Source organism: Arvicola amphibius, chromosome 8 (assembly GCF_903992535.2).
Source record: "Arvicola amphibius chromosome 8, mArvAmp1.2, whole genome shotgun sequence".
In the NCBI taxonomy this organism is placed as follows: Eukaryota; Metazoa; Chordata; class Mammalia; order Rodentia; family Cricetidae; genus Arvicola; species Arvicola amphibius.
Genome location: NC_052054.1, coordinates 116659599 through 116678767, shown reverse-complemented (window position 1 = coordinate 116678767; position 19169 = coordinate 116659599). Strand labels below are relative to the sequence as shown.

At 49.4% G+C, this 19169-nt stretch overlaps 1 protein-coding gene across 1 annotated transcript; it reads right to left on the bottom strand.

The window, feature by feature from the left end:
• Positions 1-1784: 1784 nt before the first annotated feature.
• On the bottom strand, positions 1785-12464 carry Prkag3 (protein kinase AMP-activated non-catalytic subunit gamma 3). The gene is made up of 12 exons (XM_038339790.2): positions 12383-12464; positions 9459-9650; positions 8767-9146; positions 7570-7651; positions 7381-7439; positions 7235-7280; positions 7002-7056; positions 6488-6614; positions 6180-6345; positions 2587-2624; positions 2284-2430; positions 1785-1970 (listed from the first exon to the last, which is right to left on the bottom strand). The coding sequence occupies exons 1-12, from the start codon at positions 12462-12464 to the stop codon at positions 1854-1856; spliced, it is 1491 nt and encodes a 496-aa protein (XP_038195718.2). The 3' UTR covers positions 1785-1853.
• Positions 12465-19169: the final 6705 nt, after the last annotated feature.

The following is a 19169-nucleotide window of genomic DNA, read 5'->3' as shown; positions in this document are numbered from 1 at the left end:
GACACTCACCTCTGTGCACACACACAATTGCACTCCACTGTGGCACTCAGGCCTGCATGCACACACAACAAAATAAGTAAAGGAGAAAGAATCTTAAAAGGTTGTAGAAATACGAATCCACTTTTTCTGTGTTGGACTACTGGGTCTGAGGGCCCATGCCATCACAGGGGGGAGTAACAGCAGATGATGAGACCCAGAATTGACTGAGATTAATTTCTTTCTACTTGGTGAACTGAGATCATTATAGAAATGACATCCAGTATTACAGGATCAGTTATGTTTCCTGCAGAATCCCATTTGTAGACTTGCTTCCACCTACTATGAGAATAATTAATAAATGTTTTCCTTATGATTTTGTCATAAATCAAAGATTAAAAGATATCAGAAGAATAGCATTCAGTGCACTAAAGAAAGGCCACTTGCAGCTTTTGCCAGTTGCAGACTTTCAAGTCTTTGAACTCAGGAGACACAAGGAGTTTGCACAAGTTCATTTCCATGGCTGAAGTGTTTGAGTAAACCTTTGGCATCCAAGGCTGTGGCTTGCTCTTTTGTTTCTTTTTTCTTGATTGCTCATTCTCAAGGATCTGAATCTATGGGGGGGGGGGTAGAGGACACTGAGGGGAGCAGACATTGCTCAGTGGGGAGAGCTGAGGAGCCCACGGTACAACCGTGCCAGGGGCACTGACAATGCCACATGCTTCTGTAGACCCCGATGGCAGACCCGTAATGGACACCCAGAAAGGGCATCGTGACAGTCCCACTGCAGCTGGAGGTAGGAATAGCTACCCGCCGGGAATCACGACGAATGCCTACAGCCCCAGCAAGCAGCTCTAGAATCAAGGGCTTCTCAGCGCTGGCTGCCAGCAGCTTAGAAGTGTCAGGAGAGTAGCATGGTGGTGGCACAATGGTGGCTTCCATGGGGAAAGATCAGCCACGGCTCCTGGGAGCTGGGATGTGTATCCAGAACCAAGCACTCCAGGCTCCCAGCTAAATTCATAGGCTGCATGCTCACTGTCACATTGAGCTCAGCCCTGATCCAAATGGAAGGAAAGGCATAAGAAGGGACCGGGTGCACAGATTGTCCTAGGCTGATTGCAGTGCCTCTCCTTCAGGACTTTTAGACTTGACTCGATTGTTCTTGGTTTCATCATCGTGGTGTACTGGGCGTGATCAAAGGCTTCTGAGAGTATAGATATAGCAAGGACAATTAGGGAAGACTGGAGAGCCTGTGAGAAAAAGAAGAGATGGTGACCAAATCGGGAAGAGGAGGTGCCCTCCCAACAGGATCTCACCCTACTGCCAACTGGGTGGAATTTTTGCCCCATCCTTTGACAATGCCCCCCAACCAAGCATGGTGCCAGGACATTCTGCAATCTGACAAATTCACTGAGATGAGCAACAGCTGGAAACTTCCTCCCATGCTAGTCCATGCCGATGATAGAGATGCATTCAACAAAAGTTTGTTAGCTTGCTTTATTCTCAAGAAATTCTCATCAGGAACAGACTAGGGAGCAGGCAGCTATGCCTTCCCAGAGCTCAGAATGCTCCACCTCCATCCATCCCTTTCTGCAGGACCTCCAGGACCTCAGCTGGAAATGGGACAAAGCAGTGGTCTGTAAAGCCTTCGTTGACAGTTTCTGTGGGGGCTGCTCAATCATCACTGGCGCCTCTGCCATCCTCAAGGTACCCTAACTTGGTATCTAGTTCTGAACGACTGAGGGAGTAGCTCTAACGCTCATGGCAGAACCTACCTGAACCAGAGCAGGACCAGCAATCAGGTGGGAGAAGATGAAGGCCAAGTTCCCCTAGATCCTCTCGTTGACTTTCGGGTGAGGAAGATGGCTTGGGTACTCTCAGGCACTGAGGGCATCGATGCCAGCAGGGCTGAGCACCAGCGCTTGAAGTATGTCAGAGAGGGAGACCACGCCCAGAAGATGCTGGGTCTCATCCACCAACACCAGCCTGTGCACCTGCGGGTCCACAGTGTTCAGGGAGGGGCAGAGCCTTTGGCTACAGCAGCTAATAAAGGGAAAGCTTAACACAGCTCAAGGAGCAAAGGACATCTCCTAGGAACAGCTGGCCATGGCTTTGACCACTCAGCTGGCTGTGGATCTTGGCATAAGGGCCCTATGAACAGGACCAGACACCTACCAATGCAGATGCCAGAAGTTAGTCATGAAAGGGAAGGCAGGCCAAGTGCCCAGGATACAGGGATGGCGAGAGCTATGCAAAGAAGAGCTAGGCCATCTGTGCGGAGGGCATGCCAGGAGGGGTGCGAGGTACCTGTTCCCGTGCGATCCTGTCGATGACTTCACCCAGGCTCTCGTGGGGCTGGCAGGAGAGAACTCCCTCCAGACACAGCGTCCTCTGCCTCAAAGCTTCTCCCACACTCATGTCCAGGTGGTTGTAGGTTTGCTGGGCAGCCAGGTGCTGGGGCAGGGGGGAGAGTAATAGATGATCTCATTAGCTAGGCTGCAGCCCGGGGATTGCACTCCGACACACTTGCGAAGGGTAGCCACAGATACTTCCCACTGACGCTCACGCTACAGCCTCCCTGTAGCACCCCCAGACCCCTCAGACACTTACGATGACATCAAAGCGGGAGTAGAGGCCCACGACCTGACCTGCAGCGGGGGATGGGGAAGAAAGACAGGGAAAAGCACAGCTCACAACCAGGGTGCTCTTCAGGGGACATGGGGCCGACTTTTGAAATTAGTCCCTTGAGAGTTCCCCCAGGCTTGGTCATGGGGCATCATACTGCCCCTACCTACAGATAGACTTAGCATCACCAAGACATCTGACTTTAGGCTCCTGTGAGCTGCAGGGAGAACATGGCATTGCCTGTGAAATACACCAGCCTCATAGTGTACCGGCATTAGTCATTTAGGTTCAGTTTCTGGTTCACAGGAAAAAGGTACAGGGGCACAGCCAGCTCCAGGAGGCAAGTGGACAAATCTGGACACGGGATTTTTTTTAACCTTTTAAACTACATTTGTTTGTGTGTGTGTGTGTATGCACACGTGTGTGTTTGTGTGTACATTGGAGTGTCACACACACGTGTGTGGAGGTCAGAGAACAATCTTCAGGTGTCAGCTCTCTCCTGCTATGTGGGTCCTGGGGATTGAACTCAGGTCGCCAGGCTTGGCTGCAAGTGTCTTTACCTGTGCAACCATTTCTATAACCTTGGCATATAGGAAAGCTAATTCAGACCTTTCAAGTGACTTGTGCCATGAAAATGAGAGGAAAGGGAACAGCATTAGATTTAAACAAACTCCAGGGACAATGAAGAAACAAGAAATATGAACTTCAGCTGGATTTGGCTTGAACAAGTTAATTGCTTTTTTCTTCTTTTTAAGTCATTCTTAGGAGAAATGGGAAAATGAGAATAAGTATTGGAAATTGGGTCACAATAAATTATTCTTCTTTTAAAAATAACTTTTGTCAAGCCGGGTGGAGGTGGCGCAGCCTTTAATCCCAGCACTGGGGAGGCAAAGGCAGATGGATCTCTGTGAGTTCAAGGCCAGCCTGGTCTATAAGAGCTAGTTCCAGAACAGGCTCCAAAGCTACAGAGAAACTCTGTCTCAAAAGACCAAAAAATAGGGGGCTGGAGAGATGGCTCAGTGGTTAAGAGCATTGCCTGCTCTTCCAGAGGTCTTGAGTTCAATTCCCAGCAACCACATGGTGGCTCACAACCATCTGTAATGAAGTCTGGCGCCCTCTTCTGGCCTGCAGGTGTACATGAAGACAGAATATTGCATACACAATAAATAAATAAATAATTTTTTTTTAAAAAAAGAAAAACCAAAATATATAAAACAACAACAAAAAACTTTGTCTTTGGGGCTGGAGAGATGGCTCAGTGGTTAAGAGCATTGCATGCTCTTCCAAAGGTCCTGAGTTCAATTCCCAGCAACCACATGGTGGCTCACAACCATCTGTAAAGAGGTCTGGTACCCTTTTCTGGCCTGCAGACATATACACAGACAGAATATTGTATACATAATAAATAAATAAATTTAAAAAAAAACTTTGTCTTTAAAAAATACTTTAAGGGCCAGTGAGATAGCTCAGTGGATAGAGGAACTGGTTGTAATCCTGACAACCTGCATTTGGTCCCCGGAGCTCACACAGTGGGAGGAGAGGACTGATTCCTGAAAGTTGTCCCCATGTCCTCATGCACAGTGGCACATGGGCACCCACATGCACACACACACCTAAATAAGTAAACAGAAGGACGATCTTTACACGCTATCTATTATGATCTCATGTGCACGTGCCACAGCATGAATGTGGAGGTCACAGAAGAATTTTCAGGAGCTGGTTCTCACCTTCCGCCTTGGTGTGTGTTCTGGGGATAGAACACGGATCACCAGGCTTGACTGGTTAGTGCTTTTACTGGCTGAGCCATCTCAGCTGCCCAGTTATTCACGGTTGGGTAGCATAAAATACACTTCATGTGAGAGACAGACTGGAGTGCAGGGGGTGGCATGGCCCAATGTCTGTAATTTACTTCCTTACTTCAGAAAAATGAGCTGATCATGGCAATATGTTGTTCTTTATCATCTTATTTCCTTTGAAAATGTTCATATTTGAGACTAAGTTAAAAGATCTTCACAACATTCAACTTCATTCTGTTAATATAACTTTGAATTACCTCTTTTTGTGTATGTAGTGTCTCTGTGTGTGTTGTCACATGTAGGGATATGTGTGTGTATGTGTGCTCATGTGTGTGTGTTCTCACATGTGTGGGCACGTGTATGTTATGTGTGCTCATGTGTGTGAGTGTTCTCATATGTGCATATGTGCGCTCATATGTGTGTGTGTTCTCACATGTGTGGGCATGTGTGTATGTGTGTTCTCTCATGTGTGGGCATGTGTATGTATGTATGCATGCTCATGTGGGTATGTGTCTGTGTGAGTTTTCACATGTGTGGGTATGTGTATGTGTGCTCATGTATGTGTGTTCTCTCACGTGTGGGCATGTGTATGTATGTATGCATGCTCATGTGGGTATGTGTCTGTGTGAGCTTTCACATGTGTGGGTATATGTATGTGTGCTCATGTGTGTTCTCACATGTGTTGGCATGTGTATGTTCATGTGGGTATGTGTCTATGTCTGTTTTCACATGTGTGGATATGTGTATGTGTGCTCATGTGTGTGTGTTCTCACATATTGGCATGTGTGTATGTGTGCTCATGAGTGTATGTGGGTATTCTCACATGTGTAAGTGGGTGTGTATTTGTGTGTGATCATGCATGTGCGGAGGCCAGTGGTCTTCCTCTATTGCTTCTACTTTGTTTATTCAGGCAAGATCTCTCACTGAACCTGATACTCAAGAACTCAGCTAGCTAGCTAGCCTGCTTTTTGTCCCAGGAGTCCCCTGCTGCCACCTCCTGTGACCGGGGTTTACAGGCAGGCTTCCAACCACCCCCACTTTTATGAGTGCCAAGGAGCTTGAATTCTGGTCTTTATGCTTATTCATGAAGCACTTTATCCACTGAACCACTTCCCCGGCCCCAACTTTGAAATACCTGTAGCTATAGTCTAACTAAAGAGACACTCTTGAAATACCTGTGGCCATAGTCTAACTAGAGACACTCTTGACATACCTGTGGCCATAGTCTAACTAAAGAGACATTCTTGAAATACCTGTAGCTATAGTCTAACTAAAGAGATGTTCTTGCTGTTCCTCTGACCTTTCTAGAACAGGACATTGGGGTCTGGCTGGGGGCACAAGATCTCACGGTCAGTTTTAAGGTGAACTAATACAAAACACAAAAGGATCTGCTGTTTTCTACAACCATAATTGTCATATTGCAGGTAATCTTACCAATCCTCCTTCAAAGGCAAAAAAGGATCAAAGCATCCCCTCACACATGGGGCATGGTGGTGCATCCCCAAGTCCCAGCATTAGGAGGCAGATACAGAGAAACTGCCAAGAGTTTGAAGCCAGTGTGGGCTACATAGTAAGGTTCTGGGCTATAGGGTGAGACCCTATATCAAAACAACATCTCTGCCCAGAAAAATATTCCCTTTCACAGTTGGGGAAACTGAGGCTCGGAAAGTATTCCCACTCCATCTTGGGCCCTGCAGCAGATGACCTGAAGATTCTGGCTCCATCCTGGTCAAGCCCTTCCTTGCCCACCCTAGCTAGAGCCTTTTGCCCTGGTTGTAGTACCAGATTCATTGACCACAGGCAGTGCAGACACACGCCGGTCAACAAAGATGTCCAGCGCGGTCAGGATCGGAGCTGTTTCCAGAACTACAGCCAAATCTCGGAATGTGCCGATGCCCAGATCTTGGATAGTGCGGCAGAGGAAGGAGGGCCGCGGCAACAGGGCGCCCTGTTGGGATGAAGGGTGGTGATCTCATCAGATCAAGCAGCCCCCAGGGGCTCCGGCTCCTCCCTCCCTTTGCCTGGGCTAGGGCACTTGACCTTCAGTGTCTCCCGTGGCTCCCCGCTTGCTCCCACCATCCCAGGCTTACAAATATGTGCAGGAATTTGAGTAGCCGCTTGTGCGTGAGGATATACAGCACAGCGCCGGAGACTGGGTCCAGGACGGGCAGGCGGTGGATTCGGTTCTTGATGAGGGTATAGACAGCTTCAAACAGACTTTAAAGAATGGAAGCAGTGAGACTAGGAGCAACTCTCCATCTGAGGACCCCAAACAGGGTACCAGGGTTCCCTCATCCCTCTGCTTCCTGGAAGAAGTATGAACAAATACAGAACTGAGGGGGATAGCACACGGGCAGGATTTAGGAGGCTGAGGCAACCCCGTAAAGCCCTTGTTGCTGGGCCTGATGACCTGAGCTCATCCCTACATCCCAGACAGTGGAAGAAGAGAACCAGCTCCTATAAAATGTCCCCTCACCTCCACATGTGAACCATGATCACACACACACACACACACACACACACACACACAAGCAAGCAAGCAATAAATGTCATAACAAGAACCTTTGAGACAGACAGAGAAGGGTGAACAGACGAGATGTTTACCTGTCGTTGGGAGAGATGGAGACTAGAGGCTTGAAGCAGCCTTGCAGGTAGATCTCTGAAGAAAACCCCAAGTTAGGCCACAGGAGTTCCCAGTTACCTCACCCTGTCTCCTAACAGCTTTCCTTGCTGCAGGCACTTGAGGTTTTCCCGGTTGACCTGTGCCCTCCAGGAAATCCCACCTCTGTCCCAGGCCTTGGGCCCTAACTTTAACCCCACAATCTTCTTCAACTTACCCCTCCAGGTCTCAATCTTATGTTCTTCAATCTCGTAGATCTGGACCTACAGGCATGGGTGGGACTTTAGGGTCAGGCATGAGCCCTGGAGTATCAGGCCTCTTGAAGATGCCCCAGCCCAGCCGACCTGACACCCCAGAACTCACCAGGGGGGATCGGTAGTAGCGGTGCAACACCAGGATGAAGTCTGTGATGGTGAGCATGCCTGCAGGGTTGACGGGTGACACGTTGGGCAAGGTCAGGCCTAGGTGCGAGGCTCACTGAGGACACCACCCTGCTGGTGTTCTTCCACCAGGGGAGATCCTGCCCGCCATTCCCCAACCACCTCTCCTCACCTACAAAGCTCTGCTTCTTGCTGTCCCACAGAGGGGCTGCCCTCACACCGTTGGCCACCATGGCAAAGAAAGCCTTCTTAATCTGAGGGGCAGGAATGAACAAAGGTGGGGTGAGGACTGATAGTCCCTCATGCTCCCCGCTTGCTGTCCCTACCTGGGTCCTCCCATGGAGTTTTCATTCTGGTTCTTCTCCACATGACCAGACCACCACTGCCATCACGTTCACCACACAGATAAGGCTGCTTGTGCCCAGAGGCACCGAGGGACCATCACGAGACACAGCAGGGTTTCCGCACAGAGTGGTGCACATACAGACATGGTATTGGTTTTTGCTCATCTAAGCACTAGGTATTCACATAACATATTCAGAGCTACAACAATTTCCTCACTAAATTGGATGCTTATTTTGACCCTGTTCTAAGCAAAACAACCTCTATGCGCTGAGTATACTTAGTTCTCATCCTGTTTCTTCTGCCCATTCTCTCCAGTTTCCTTAACTCTTTCCCCTCTTCTCTCTTGTCCTTTTGTTCTATGTTTGTATTTTGTTGTCCTTTGGTTTCCAGGCTGGCCAGGAACCTGAGACCCTCCTGCCTCAGTACCCTCAGTGCTGGGATTACAAATGTGGCCCACTGTATCTAACTCTTTAGCACACATCAAGATTAAGCAAAGCTATTAAAATAAAATATATTCCTCTGAGAAGCACCGGAACCAGACTGGGCTCCGCAGACGACACATATAACCCCACCTCAAGCGTGTACGCATCATTTGCTCTGCGATAACAGTGATAACAACGGAGTCTGTTTAGCCAGTGGCAGAACAGCTACCAGAACACTAGCTGCTGTTTCCTGTTGCCAGAGTACCCTCCGCTTGGTCCCGAGTGACACTGTGATGTTTTACACATACTTCACAGTTAACAGAGTGTTCTTTCTTTGTCACAAGTTGTCCCAAGACTCAGCCTCTGGTCCTCAATTTTAGAGATGACAGAGGTAAAGTGACCAACGCCAGGTTTGGCAGATTCAAGGTGGCCGAGTGTCGTGGCAGTTAGGGGAGTCCTCACAGAGCATACTCTCTCCCTATCCTTCTATGACTCTAAGGAGTCCAGGAAAGGGACTTGAAGAAACTATGGCTTGATCCATCCAGGAGGTTATGAATGGCAGCCACAGAGGCCCCAGGCTGAGCCCCAAGTCAGGGTCTTACCTCCAGCGTGGTGTCAAAGATGACCAGTTTGGAGCTGGTGGCCATGGCATCATAGCAGGTGTGCTCCTGCATGAAGTGCATGTAGACTTGGGCCCCGGGCTTCTGCAGCTCGTCATCCCAACTCAAGCTGAGAAGGGGGGCCTGTGGGGATGGGCATGGCCGAGGCCTGTGCTCCCTGAGACCCTCGAGATCACAGTCCCAGGCCTCTGGGTCACCCATGTCAGAACCCACTGCTGAAGCTGTACTGTCGGGCCAGAGGAGGTCCCACCCTGCTGAGGAGGTCTCCACTTCGGCCAAGGGAACAGCTTGAGCCAAGGGTGTGGCCTTGGGGAATGTGGCTTCCTGCCTGGTGGACTCAGCAGCTGGTCCCGACTGGGCACCTGTTGGGGAAGAAGGCAGGGCAGATAGCAACTGCATCTTCCAAAGCATGCTCCCTGTACTTTCAGTGATTGGCAGCACTGGGGCACCCGGAGGTTGTGGAGTCTCAGCGTCCTAGCAGACAGCAACTCTCTCCTATCTTTCCAGGGCGGCTGCACCGGGGGCCTGCCTTGGCAGCAGTTACTGCGCCTCATACAGGGAGGCCGAGGCCACAAGATGAGATTCGTCTAGCTCCATGTGATGGAGAGATCTCAGGTCAGGCCCCACTCTGGAATTTCTGCTGTCCCTGTCACCGTAACTGACCTTGGCCTCACCTTCTCCCAAACCTGGTGGCTCTGCTTCCTCCACAGCCTCCTGCCTGGTCCATCTGGAAGCCTTGCCACCCCGTGGTGCACGGGTTCTTTCTGGGCTGGTGGCCACAGCTGGTGATAACCATGAGTTTTCTCTTTGTTCTAAGAAGTTCATCTCTGGGAGGATGAAAGGACCTGTTTGATTAGTAGGGCGTACTACAACAAAACAAACACAATGTCATTAGTGAGGGCATTGGGAGCTTTCAAATACCCCTCCCCGGACATATTTTTCATTTTCTATTCGTAGAAATCTTCCGAGGCAGATACTGTAAATAGGAATAGTATTCCAATTTAGCAGTAAGGGACCAGAAACTCAGAGAGGTTAAGCAATTTGCCAAAAATCACACAGCTGGGAAGTGGTAAGGTTAGCACTGGGGTTCAGATTTTCATCATAGAGGGAAGGGAAGGTGGGGGGGACACATGCTGGGGAAAGGAAGGAGTGAGAAGACAGGAGAAGGGAAGGGTCCTCTCTTGACAAAAACCAAGCGAGGAGTTAGGGGCTGGGGTTCAGAAATATGGGAGACAAGGGAGCTGTTGAGAAGAGGCTGGTCCCACAGGCAGCAATGCTCCACCCACCTTGACTCTCTGGACCCCCACTGTGACTCCAGGTCAGGGTCTATGGAATAAAGTGTCTGCGTTGTTGTGAAAAAGCTTCCTGTTCTAAAGTCCCTGGCTTGTCCCCTTTAAGAAGCACCCCCACCCTCACACCACGTGTATACAGATATGTACAACATACACACTCGCACACTCCTGACACCCATAGAATCCCACACAGTCACGTACACGCAAAATACATACATACACGGATCCGGCCCGCTCACACCCACAGAGTACAGTGCACACGGCAAGCACGCGCCCGTATCAAACACACGCAGACACGGCCACACGCTTGTTGTCTTTCTACATCCCAGCGCCGGACCCCTGGGACCCCGGTACCCCAGGTAGTGTGTGTTTCAGCTCAGGCTCCATGCGGCCAGCTCTAGTCCGCTAGCGAGTGCGCGACAGGCGGCGGCGGGGTGGCACTATTCTGGGCTGGCCCCTGGCAGCGGGCCCTCAGGGATCGGGTTCTCTGATTGTCAGGTCTTGGGAGGGAGCGCTCAAGCGCAGCTGTTTCCTCACCGCGGCTTGGGGGCGCTGCGGAGGCGGGACTCTCCGAACTGAGAGATCAAAGAAGGAAAGTTGACTGTCTTCACTTTCTCCCCCATGCAAACTTCCTTAGCCGAGGGTGGGATGAGTTAGGAAGGATACCCTTGAGGCTGGACGTAGGTGAGAGGCCTGTGGGTGGTCCTGATAGAGCAGCCGGGGTATGTCTAGATATTCTCCTTGGAGTCCCGCCAGCCAGTTCCTTTCTGGGGTAAAAGATGAAAGTGATGGAGAGGGCGGATCAGGCATGTCGGCACTCTTCTGGTCATCTCAAAGGTGCGAAATGGGATTGAGAGCAAGGGCTCATAACTGTGTGCAGAGGGAACAACACCTGAGTCGACCCGTGGTTGGGAGATAAGAGTGTGCGGAAGCCCAGCCCCTAACCCACCATGAGTACTGGCTGTGCATTTCCCTGAGCCAGAGGGGAACCCAGCCTGTCTCCGGTGGCGGTGGCGGCGGCGGTGGCGGTGGTGGCTCACCCCCTTCCTGGGCATTCCTAGGGCCTGAGTCAGAGTTCCAAATGGGGACTGCTGACCCAGCTGCCCTGACTTCCCTTTCCCTGTTCCTCCCCTCCCCTCCCCTCCCCTTGTCATTCCAGTCTCTTCCATCCGGACCCCCTAGTCCTAGAATGGACACTCAGGAATAGACTATTGGATTTCCTGCTGGATTTATTGAACGTGTTTCCTTTCCTCCTTCAAAGCACCTGCAGCTGCCTCTGGGGGGGGGGGGGGCAGAACTGTGCAGAGAGGAGTCTTTGATGGTGCATGAGGGTTTCTAGAGCCTGGGTCTATTGCTAGATAGTGGAACTTCTGAGGCACAGCAAATGGGGCCAGCTCAAAGAACAGGAGGCCGTCAGCACGTGCCTAGGCATTGCAGACAACAGACACTCCCTACCACATGTTGTGGAAATGTGACAATGGTCCACAGTTTGCCAGTGTGTGATAGTTCCCTTGCTAGCTGCTAGTCAGTCTCTAAACTGGCATTTGCTTTAGGTTTTTAAGGAGCATCACTTCCAAACACAAAATTTGGATAGATAGTTGGTTGTCATAACAAAGACCCGATTTAAGAATGCCTCAGAAGAGCAGAGAAGCAGAGGCAGGTGGATCTCTGTGAGTTCCAGGACAGCCAGGGCTACCTAGTGAGACCCTGTCTCCAAAACAAACAAACAAACAATGAATGCCTCAGGAGATTGAGAGGTGGCTCAATGAGTAAGAATTTTGCCTTGCAAGCATGAAGACCTTAGTTTAAATCCCCTGAGCCCACATAGAAAGTTAGATGTGGTCACTTTCTGTGAAGGTGTGGAAATAGAAGGATCGCTGGGGCTTTCTAGTCTCCAGACTAGTTTCAGGTTTAGTGAGAGACACTGTCCCTGGAAGGATTAAGGCAGTGACCTGATAAAACAGGACACCCAACATCTTCCTCTGGCTTCTGAAAATGCATGCGCACACTATCTCTCTCTCTCTCTCTCTCTCTCTCTCTCTCTCTCTCTCTCTCTCTCTCTCTCTCTCTCACACACACACACACACACACACACACACACACACAAGAGTGAGAGTGCTTCAAACAATAATAATCTCTAGGCAGTCTAGATCTGAGAGGGTGGCTTTGAACTCTCTCTTCCATCTTGAAGCCATCCCAGCTTCTACCTTACCTTTACATTGGCATTCCAGCCAGAAGAAGGGAAAAGGGGGAAAGAAAAGAATTCACGCATCTTCTAAGCCCTAAAATGGAAATTACTCCCTCACTTCCACTTACGGCTAAATGACCAAATTTAGCCACAAGGTCACGTTTGGCTTCAAGGGGCAGGGAGCTGAGGGTCTCAGTCATTGTTATGGGCAGCCATTCCAGTTAAAACTCAATTCTACCTCGAAAAGTCAAGAAAACCAGACAGTAGGCCCATCTGGCAGTCTCTGTTACAGAATGTTTTTGTTCCATCATCCAGGCAGGGAAACGAACTCTAAGGAAACAGGCAATGCTTTCCAAGGTCATTTGGCAAGCAAACAGCCAACACAGACCTTAATTGGGTCTGGCTGATCCCCAGAGGGACTTTTCATCACATCCAGCCAACATATTTTGGCCACCCAGGGGCCAGCAATCAAATGAACTGAAAGATATTTGCACAAGGAAGGGCAGCTCTGCACCAAGGAGGATGCAAAGGACACCTGCCACGGTGCATGATGCTCCCGATCGCTTCGCGTTAGGGAAGACTTTCCAGAGGAGGAGGTCCTGTGTGGAACACGGAGACTGGAGCCTCATAGGAGAAAGCAGTGGTGTGAATGAACCTGCTCTGAATCTGTGCAGGGGACATGAGATTGTGCTGGGGGAGTTGGGGGTGGCTTTTCCAGCGCCACTGTATCATGTGCCATTGGGGATGGTCCACAGAGCAGATGTCTCACACAACCAGTGTAAACACAACAGTGTCAACTACTGTGTTACTGTCAAAGCCCTACAAGAGAGAGACACTTGGGTTATCAGTGGAGGGCACTGGAAGAGGCAACAAGGGTGGGGCGGGGACTCCAGTCCTTGCCCAAGTGGTTCCAAGGCAGTGGGATTGGTCAGAGGGCACACACGGACTAGATTTCTGAACTAGAAATGTCAGTGATAGCATTGATCTCAAATGTGTGAGAACCTGATTCAATGCTTACAGCATACAAAGAAAGGAAAAGGAAAGAAAATGAAGAGGAATGAGAAAAGATATGGGAATGAATAGAGGAGAAGAAGATGACTGGGAATGTACCTCAGAGTGCTTGCCCAGCCTACCTGAAGCCATGGTTTGATCCCCAGCTCCTCATAAAATCAGCGTCGTGGTGCATACCGGTAATCTCGGCACTCAGGAAGTGGAGGCAGGGGTCAATGTAAGGGCATCCTTAGCTACATAGAGAGTTCAAGACAGCCTGGGATATATGAGACCCCGTCAAACACACACACACACACACACACCAAACAAACAAACCAGCCGGGTTGTGGTGGTACATGCCTTCAATCCCAGCACTTGGAAGGCAGAGGCAGGAAGATCTCTGAGTTCAAGGTCAGCCAGGTCTACACAGTGAGTTCCAGAACACTGAGCTGCATGGAGAAATCCTGCCTTGAAAAAAAAACCCGCAAACAAATGTGCCAAGAAAAGGTGAATTCCTTTTAGAGCTGAACAAGTTCTCTCAGAGAGTCATACCAGTTTGAGAGCGAGCAGGCAAGAACTCCAAGTCTAGAGAATCCTGGCGTGTGAACAATGCTCACACAGTACCATTGGCTGTAGTTTCTCAAATTTGGGGCCAAATAAGCCTTCCAGGAGTTTTGAGGGCGTCAGTTTGGCAAAGAATCCACAGATGTGAGCACCAAGGCCTCTCTTGACCCTTCTCTCCAGTTATCATCTACCCTGCATGTCTCCAGTAGCTGGAAGACAAGGTATGCCACCCACACACACACAGCTGCAGTGGACACTGGGTAAGGGCTATCTTCTCATGGGCAAAGCTGCCCCGTATGGGAAGCTGAGGTCCAGAGAAGAGACAGCAGTCAGTAGTCAGGCGTGTTGCCGGGACTTAGGGGTTGTTAATATCCAGTGGCCTTAGTATATTGGTCATCCTTTCCTATTCTGGAATGCTTTAATTACATTTATCCTGTTTCTCTTCCACTGTCACTAATGGGCAATATGAAGGACAGGTTGTGCTATGGGATATAAGAACAGGGTCATACTCATGCCTCAGAGAACTGGTGTCCAGTTGGAACTGACTCACTGCTCTCATACAATATGAATGTTTCCTTCCTGTGGGGTAGGCAAACCCATGGATTCTTCTCTCTTTCTTCCTCTGTCTGTAAGACCCCCACAATTACATTTCCCAGCTTCCTTTGCAGATTTTGTGGCCATGTGACTAAATCTGGCCAATGAAATTTCAGCAACATGCAACTTCTTAAGAGTGCCCTTGGAAAGCGGAAACACCCCATAGGCTCCTAATGGGGTTTATTATATGATAGTTAGCACTGGATTAACCATTAGATCACCATGGTGGAAGGTATAGGTTGAAAATGGCAGAACCTCCTTTACCCTCATCTAGACCTTCTTACCTGTCTTCATCTAATTTGAGTTGCCCTTGCAGGACATTCCAGACTGGGTAATTCACAACGACATTTATTTATCATGGATCTGGAGGTAGAAGGAATCCAAGATCAAGAACCTTCAGCCATCAGGGAATTCGTGGCAGAAAGCAGAAAGGCAAGGGAGCAATGCTTTAGTATAAGAGAAAGCTGAACTCGCTCAAATGGAAAACCACTCTCAAGATAACAAGCCTACACTCATGAGTGCAGCACTGATCCATTCCCAAAGGAAGACTCTGCCCTCATCACCCCTCAAAGACCCCATCTCAGTATAGTCATATAGGGGAGACCTTTCCAACATATGAACTCTGGGGACAAAGTCAGATCATAGCATATCCCCAGACCCCATCTGTATTAGGTTTTCTTAGTTCTGAACAGTTACGTTAGAAACAAATTGCCTTGTTGGAGCCACCGAGAAGTCGAACCTTTGTTCAAACTGCCAAGCCTTCCTCTGGCTAGCACGTGTATGCCGTTGAAGTGGGCTAAGCTTAGCAGTTCCCATGTGCTGATATAATACCTATTCAATGCTCAGTATCTCCCAGACACTGCAAAATGCCTCATAGCCAGCTGAACATGTGGTCCCTTGCGGCCCCGTGAGGTGAACAGTTTTATTACTTCTGTTTTGTAAATAAGGAAACAGAGGCAAAACCAGGTTAAGTAACTTGATAAAAATATCAAGTGATGGAGACAAGATGAACATTTCCCATTTCTGGATTCCAGCAGCCATAACTGACATGCGAGAAGACTTGTGCAAAGGCCTGGCAGGTACTGGGTGCTCAGTAAGTGGCTACTATTGCCTGGCACCAGGCCATCTGCTCCCCACATCCCCAGACTTCCAGTTCCAAGAAGGCAGACCATGTGGGATAGCTCGGATTCCCACCTCCACAGCCATCAAAGTTGAGCTGACCTCTAGCGGGGACAGAGCTGTGGTTTTCCATTTAATAGGGTTCTACCCTTCCCTTCCCTGCCCTACACCGACCCTGCCCGGGCCCTGCCCCCTTCTCTGCACCTGCTTCCTGACCACTGCTCCCACACCTGCTCCTGCTGCCAGCCCCACCCCACCCATCCCCTTGGGCAAGGTGAATCAGCAGAAGGCTCTGCCCTCAGCTATAGACTTCCTTGGTGATTGGTTTTCATCTCTAGCTGTGGAGTTATGTTTCGTGTAACCCTACTTCTTGGCTCTCTTGCACACTGGACATATAATAAGGGCTGTGTACCTTGACCCTTGGGTGAATTTGGCTGCCGTCACCGCAGAGCAGATTTGTCTGGCACATGAGGTCGGAGATCCTGTTTAAAGTGTTGCTTTTTTTATGTCAAAGGGATGAAAGCACCTTGAAGAGGTCGAGGGGAGTGCCCTAGGTAAAATCTACCACTGACGAGTTGTTAATGGGGTAACCTGGGCCTAGCTGGTCCAGACACTGAGAAAGTGGCCTCTGTTATGTCACCAGACACAGAGTCCAAAAGTTCTGTCCACCCTGTCTATGGCTGGAGAACAGCACGGGTGCTAGAGTCCCACCGACCTGGACAGAACCAGTGTCTCATTAATACCATCCAGGGGACCTCACGGGCTTCCCCTGGACCTCTTTCTGGAGGGATACTGTGGACGGTTGTTAGTATCCAGAATGTCTTTGCCTCTCTTTGGGCAAACCTTCAGGTCTCCCTTCAGTGCTTCTGAGAAAGTTCTCTGTCTCTGTCTCTGTTTCTGTCTCTCTCTTCCTCTGAGTGGGCACATGCCCTGCAGAGGTTGATAGCAACCTCTTTCTCAACAGTTCTCCATCTCTTTTTAAAATTTTATCTCCTGAATTTCTAACATTTTAAATATTCATTTTTGTTTGTTTTAATTATATGCATCTGTGTGACTGACTGTGTGGGCGTGTGAAAGTAAGTTCGGATGCCTGTGGAAGTCGGAAGAGGACAACAGATCCCCTAAAGTTGGAGCTGACTTACCAGACTGGTGTGAGCTAGCCAACAGAACTCCAGGCCTCTGGAAAATCACCTAGTGCTTGTTAACCACGGAGCTATCTCTCTCGTCCTTCGCCTTACTTTTGGGGCCAGGGTGTCTCACCAAACGTGGAGCTCACCAATTTGGCTAAGATGCTGGCCTGTGAGTGCCTTTTCCCCACCATTTCCTACCCCAATGCTGGTATCACAGGCACACATGCCTGCTGTTCCCTGGGTGTGGGGATCTGAACTCAGGCCCCCATGCTTACACAACAAACCATCTCGAAGTCCTCGAGTACTTACACAATGCCGAGATCCGACATAGGATGGCATTTGGTCCTCAGTCGTCATCTGAGTCATCCACAGCTGCATCCATCCCCAACCCGGTCCTCGGTTTGGTAAGCCACACAGGTTGATGCTCGTTTCTGTTGGTCTCTTTTCCTCTCTCCATATCTGGCCTCCTCTTGAGCACATTCGATATTTTCGTTGCCCCTTTGCTATGCTAAGTCACAGGAAATTTCTCGAGATTTTCAAACTTGGTATCTTTCGTGCATTGCTGCTGGTACTAGAATCATTCTGCTGTTCACCTAGCAGGTTGAGCCTGGAACATTCTGGAAGGCTCCTAAGGATCTATATCCCCAGACCACCTCTGCTCTCAGATCCCACAAAGCCTGGTGGGGAGTTCTCCTTTCAGGGACTCCCCAGTTTTCTCATTGGTTCTCATTTTCTAGTCTCTTGCTGTGTGTATGCCTGTGTGTGTGCCTGTGTGTGTGCACGTGTGTGCCTGTGTGTGTGCACGTGTGTGTGCATATGTACACATGTGCGTGTGCAGGCCAGAGGACAACCTTGGGTGCTCTACCTCAGGACCCATACGGCTTGACTTTCAAGGCAGGGTGTTTCCTTGACCAGAGGCTCACCAACACAGCTAGGCTGGCCCACCAGAGAGCCCCAGGGATCCTCCTGTCTCTACCTGCCCAGGGCTGGGATTATGAGAGAGCACTAACTGCATCCAGACAGAAAACACATGATGCTGAGAATGATGGGCCCTGAAGCAAAGTCGCTGTGCATAAAAGAAACAGGGAAGGGGGGAGACTGTGCTGAACAGCAGAGCTGAGCCTGGTTGTTGGAGGATGCTATTGGCGAATCCAGGTTGGACAGTGATACTGAACTTGACAATCATTTTAACTAGGTATTCCCTGACTCCCCCCCCCCCACGCACACCCTGAGACTCTAGGCCAGATAAGGATTTTCAGGGACCAACAGCTGGGCTGTAGGATGTTTCCTTGTGGAATAAATAGCAGGCATTGTTGGTCTCTTCCTCTGTGGCGGTTGCAGGACGTGGAATAAGGACCCCAGAATTCTATTGCCACCTTTATATTTGGGAAAATGGCTAAGATGAAAGGAAAACATACCAGAGTTCCTGGTTTAAATTAAATAAAAGCCGGCCCTTCTCCCAGTGCCCCAGGGATCCAACCAATTTCCAAATTAGTTAAAGCAAATTCAATTGAGTTCACCATGGCATGTGGCTGAAATTATTCTAATGTAGCCTGTCTTCTGAGAATTAATTTGGGGTCTCTCCACCTTCCCTGAGAGTGCCCCCAAGGCTCAGTCCTCAGTTCTGCAAAAAAGAAATAAAATCAGGTTATAAAAATAAACGTCACCTCTAGGCCGGGTTCAGGTTCTCACCTACAGAGCTGCTGTGTGTCTGTCCTCAACAGTTCCAGTTCACCCCGAACAACAGCGAACTCTGGGGTGAGGCTGAAGTTACGGCTCAGCGGTTCCTCTCTTACGCATCAGGCCCTAGGTTCAGCTCCTAGCACCAGAAGCAAGCAAACAAGCAAACAAACAAACAAACAAAAAAACCCAAAAACAAAAACAAGAAAACCTCACAAATTTTGGGTAGAGTGTAGCTTCCTTGTTTTAGGCCTGGCCGCAAACATGCCTGTGCTGGTCACGTGACTCGCAGCGGCCACTCACTGAGCCTTGATCCCCACATTCCTATAATGGAAGTAGTAACAGCCCCCTCAAAAGTTCAAAAATTTTAACATCACCTAAGGGAGGGTGGTGTTAAAACAGAATGTTACTCTTAAAGGTTGAGAGTAGACATTAGTAGTAAGTTAGAGCAGTGTTTCTCAACCTGTGGGTCGCGACCCCATGGAAAACCCTGCATCTCCCAGAATAGTTACATTATGATTTTTGTTGTTGTTGTTGTTGTTTTATCTTGGTTTTTGGATATAGACTTTCTCTGTGTGACAGCCCTAACTGTCCTGGAAGCTCTGTAGACCAGGCTGGCCTCGAACTCACAGAGGTCCACTGTCCCAAATGCTGGGATTAAAGGTGCGCGCTCACCACCACCCAGCACATTACGATTCTTAACAACAGCAAAATTACAGTTATGAAGTAGCAACAAAAGTAACTTTATGGTTGGGAGTTAGCACAGCATGAGGAACTATATTAAAGGGTCACAGCGTTAGGAAGGTTGAGAACTACTAATCTGGAGAA

Excerpts from the sequence above, each read along its gene's own strand:
- Prkag3 (XM_038339790.2), bottom strand. The coding sequence starts at position 12,464 with ATGACTGAGACCCTCAGCTCCCTGCCCCTTGAAGCCAAACGTGACCTT. Across the intron at positions 6,615-7,001 it reads TCCATCTCTCCCAACGACAG|TCTGTTTGAAGCTGTCTATA; the intron begins GTAAACATCTCG and ends CATTCTTTAAAG. Across the intron at positions 6,346-6,487 it reads TCAAATTCCTGCACATATTT|GGCGCCCTGTTGCCGCGGCC; the intron begins GTAAGCCTGGGA and ends TCATCCCAACAG.